The sequence below is a fragment of the Portunus trituberculatus genome, chromosome 24, assembly GCF_017591435.1.
Source record: "Portunus trituberculatus isolate SZX2019 chromosome 24, ASM1759143v1, whole genome shotgun sequence".
Classification (NCBI taxonomy): Eukaryota; Metazoa; Arthropoda; class Malacostraca; order Decapoda; family Portunidae; genus Portunus; species Portunus trituberculatus.
In genome coordinates, this window is record NC_059278.1 from 14,954,956 (window position 1) to 14,959,955 (window position 5,000).

At 45.8% G+C, this 5,000-nt stretch overlaps 1 protein-coding gene across 1 annotated transcript in view; it reads right to left on the minus strand.

Annotated features, from left to right (window-relative positions):
- Positions 1-1,942, minus strand: part of LOC123508290 (protein bric-a-brac 1-like) — a 32,330-nt gene extending 30,388 nt beyond the window's left edge. Inside the window, 1 exon segment of the mRNA XM_045261873.1 lies at positions 1,353-1,942. Within this exon segment, the coding sequence (XP_045117808.1) occupies positions 1,353-1,393 (41 nt within the window). The 5' untranslated portion in view covers positions 1,394-1,942.
- Positions 1,943-5,000: the final 3,058 nt, after the last annotated feature.

A 5,000-nucleotide genomic window follows, 5' to 3' on the forward strand; every position in this document is an offset into this window, starting at 1 on the left:
CATTAGCAAAACCACTTTCTTATCACTGACCTAACCTGACCTGACCTGACCTAACCTAACCTAACCACTTTCTTATCAGTGGGTGCCAAAAGTTACCAAAAGCAGGATTTTTTTTTTATCAGAAACATAAAATACTAACTTTTAATAGGAACCCGATTTCTGTTGCTTCGGAAACGATAACTCACTAAAAAAAAAAAATCTCGTCCCAGAACAAAATTCAACGACTAAGCCAAACATCTACCATTTTAACTACAACTATTCTTACCCAGGAAACTTAAAAATAAACACTTCAACCTCCTTTCTTTCCCCCAATAGTGCAAAATTTACTTACAAAACCAAAACACATTTCCTATTAACAACTTTACCAGCACGCCAAGACCTACGCCACTGAGGGGAACAGAGGAGCCAGCTGAGAGAGAGAGAGAGAGAGAGAGAGAGAGAGCAAGACTAATTTCCGAGTTAAAAATAAACAGCCGGGGACTAAAAAGTGGACCAAGGAGACCAAGGGATACACACCAAGGATAGAAAATTGTACCCGAACCTCGTGGGGTTATATAAACAAAATACTTCTAGAGGAGACCCATCCAAGCGGGCAACACGAGATAAAACACTGAAAGAAAACGGACGCCGAACACTTCAGCAGACGTGAACATAAGCAAACTGGCGCGGAGAGAGAGAGAGAGAGAGAGAGAGAGAGAGAGAGAGAGAGAGAGAGAGAGAGAGAGAGAGAGAGAGAGAGAGAGACGTTACAAAGTACAAAAGCCAGTGGAATAAACAATGATAAGTACTACCTCTTAATCCTATATGGGAAGAAAGAGAGAGAGAGAGAGAGAGAGAGAGAGAGAGAGAGAGAGAGAGAGAGAGAGAGAGAGAGAGAGAGAGATTCACACTACATTGACATCATAACACAACACCAAAACCAACAAACTTCAAACTAGAGGCAGTAAAGACCTTTCATTCTCCTTTCATTCTCGTACTGTCCCCCTCACACACACACACACACACACACACACACACACACACACAAAGGGAGTAGGGAGAGAAAGGGAAGCCAGAAGGGAGCATAAGGGATTGAAGGAAAGAGCAGAATACACACTAATAAAAGCCGCGTTTCCTTTGATAGACAGCACATAAAATGACAGAATACATACAAAACAGCGTGCGTATGTATAAAGAGAGGCCAGGATAAGTAGAAAGGGTAGGATATATACTAGGAGGAGCATGTGCATTAATAAACAGGCAACAAAATATGACAGGAGTAAAGATTGGGCATACATGCAAACATAGGGGTACTTGTGCAGGAATAGACGTAAAGTGAGGACATAAAAGGTAGAAAGGTCCAGAATACATACCTATTGTAATAAAATAGGGGCATGTCCACACTCTGAACCATTATAACTCAGCAGTTGTCACGCGGACACGCTCTACGACAGTCCAAAGTTGCACAGTTTTCACGCGCATTCAGGAAGGAGCCAAGTTGGGTGAGGTCTTCAAGCCACACACATGAGCAAGCCTTTAACCGCACACATCCGCAATATCCACATGTGTCACTCCACGATACCCACACCAAGTAATGTCCCGAGGGTCGCTCCAGAGCCCTGCGTTCACGGAGGAGTCACGAGGTTGTGCGATTTTCCCGTAGAAGTGGGTGAAGGAGGGGTTGGTTTCACGAGGCACCGACGCACACACAGGCGAGGGGCAACACTTGCATGGAGGGGGGACGGTTTTGTTGTTCCTGAGACGTTCCACCTTTGGATTGTGTTTACCACGGAGGTTCGAGGGCACAGCCACTCCACCACAGCGCACCACCACCAGATCCACAACCAAGCACAGACCCACGACAACTGTAACACCACCTCAGCTCGACTGCCAGCGAAAGTCCACCTCACAAGCGGGCGGCCTTGGCGAGGCTTTCCCTCCTTCAAACTTTTACTTTTTGAGTGTTATGAGCCCCGACCAGCATGCAGGGGGGCTCTACAAGCATTAATCTGCAACAGGGGAGCCACTTACCTTATAAAACTACTGTACAAAAGCAGAAAATTGGTAAAGATAAAGCTTCTGTGTTTACAACGCCATGTCTGCGATCCTATAAAACACAACAATCGCTAGCCAATCGCCAACCACGGTGGGCGGAGCGTCGCTCGAGTTGCCGCGCGTCGCCACCTCAGTGAGTTCCATTCATTACGCCGCCTTACTCTTCCTCCTCATTACTTCCCAATTTCCCATTCATAATGAGGTCCTAGCTAGTGTCCTGCTCGCATGCCTGACCATCGAGGACACCAGCGAGGCCAGGGACACGGCGAGGCAAGGAGGTCAACGCACTCACGCGTCAGCACGATATAATAATCATAATCCAAACATCTGCGTCCCATCCACGTTCAAATAATTTAGCCCTCATTTGAATATAAGAGGGACAATAAACAGCCTGAGGTGAATGCTGGGACAGGGCGAGGATAGTGTGGGGCACACCTGAGGCACCTGGGGCTGTGTCACGTGCTTGGCTCACCGGGAAGAGGAGGAGGAGGGGGAGGAAGACGAAAGAGAAAGAGAAGAGGTAGAGTAGGAGGGGGAGGCTACACGTGCGAAGCAGGCAGCTGTGATCAGACCGCCTCAGCAGCTGTACTCACCTCAATATCGACCAGTCAGTCTTCCAGCCAGTCTCGCGACTCGCCGCACCATTGTCCAAGTCGCATCTGGCCGCAGGGGTCCCTAGCCCTCCGTGCCGCTCCCCGTCCCGTGATCAAGGCAGTGCAGCTCCTTCACACTAATACTAAAATCTGAAACAAGCGAGATTGTTTTCTCACCGTGAATCTCAATCTGATCAGGTAAAATGATCACACTACATCCAGTACTTAGGTGGAGCGCGCCTGTTTACCGTGAGTCACCCGACACACAGTTAGGCGTCACTTTCCCTGCGTCAAGGTGCAAAACACGCCACGCCATGCTCCTGCCGCAAGCAAACTTCACATGGAAAGTTAAGCATACGCCCCGCCACACCCCACCCCGCCCCGCCCCGTCCCGTTCCGCGCTGGCCTGCCCCACTCCCCATCCCCGTCCCACACTGACGCTTTATCGTTGGGTCAAGCACCGCGTGACGTCACAGTCCACGCGAGAGAAGGCAGGTGTCTCAGCGGGACTCTACTTCCGGGCCGCTCTGACAGCTGCCGCCTTGGTGCGCTGCCTGACCGCACCGCGACACCTGTGCGCTACCCGCGACGAGGCGGCGCGCGCAGGCACCGCTTCCTGCACTGTGTCCTACGCTCCTTCTCCTCCATCACCACTATTCCCACCTCCTCCTCCTCCTCTTCGTCTTTCTACTACTACTACTACTACTACTACTACTACTACTACTACTACTACTTCTATTACTACTACTTCTACTACTACTACAACTACAACTACTACTACTATTACTCCTACTAATAATAATAACAACAACAACAGCAACAACAACAACAAAAATAATAATAATAATAATAATAATAATAATAATAATAATAATAATAATAATAATAACAACAACAACAACAGCAACAATAGCAATAATAACAACAACAACAACAACAACAATAATAATAATAATAATAATAATAATGAGGCAATGATGATATTGATGATGATAACGATAATGACACTACTGTATTACTCTCTCTCTCTCTCTCTCTCTCTCTCTCTCTCTCTCTCTCTCTCTCTCTCTCTCTCTCTCTCTCTCTCTCTTCTTACCTTCCCCATCCCCTCCAACTCCCCTCCCACTCGTCCCACCACATAACTCAGCCAGCACCCATATTTTAATCCCAGTGCTGGCCAGACAAGTTGCCACAATGCCGGGTTGGACGGGACAAGGCGAGTACTGGGCAGGGGTGAGCAGGGGCGGGCAAGGCAGAGCAGGGCAGGGCAGGGCTGGGGATAAAGAAAACGAGAAGTAAGCCAGGTGAGGTGGAGGACGGGGAGCGAACATTGGATAAGGCTGAGACGTGTTGTGGTGTGTTGGGGAGGAAAAGAGAGAGAAAGAGAGAAAAAAAAAGGTGGTTAGTTTGGTATGAGTAGTCAGAGGAAGGACTGTGAAATATTACCAAGGGCTGGGCGAGGTTAAACAGGGCTGGGCAAGGTTAAGACGGACGTGGGTAAGGTCATGCCTATCCACTGAATAGGCACTGTTGGGAAAGGAAATACATAAAGAATATAATGTTTTGTTGAATGCTGCTTAGAAGTGAGAATTGTACGGTGGTATGGTGAAAATATAGAGTAAAAATATACCTGTATTAATCTGAAAGGAACACGATGAGCAAGATAAGGAGATACTGTTGGGAAAGGAAAGAGTACATAAAGAATATAAAGTTTAGCTGAAGGCTGCTTAGATAGAGTGGGAAGTAAAAATATGGTGTGAATATGAAGACGAAAATGAAACGTATCAATCTGAAAGGAACACGATAAGTTAGATAAGGAAACTGTTAAGAAAGGAAAGACATAGAAAATATACTCTTTAGTTATATCATGCTTAGAATGAGTGGGAGTTACAAGGTTGTATGGAGGAGATATGGACACAAAAATAACCTGGATTAATCTGAAAGGAACACAATAATTAGAGGTGAAGTATGTAGTGGCTGATATGGATGAGCTAAAATGGGTGGGTTATCTGAAAGTGTTAGAGAAATGGGAGGAAAAGGAAAGGAAAGTGAAATAAACAGGTATAAATATATCATCGAAGAGAATGAAAGAAAACGAACATGAAGGGAGAAAATATAGTTCTGCAGATGATTCGGGAAAACTAAATTAGTAATGGAAAAAAAGACAAATAATAAAGAGACAAGGCTGAAGGAAACTGAAGACATGAAGTGAAGTAGGTTAGACATTAGAACCAGTAAAATAAAGAAAGCTGAGTCAAGACACGAAAAACAAAAAACATACACAATACTAGAAACATAAACGAGTACTTGTAAGATGGAATAAACAAAAGAAAGACGAAGGAGACAATGAAATAGAGAGGAATCACGAATAAA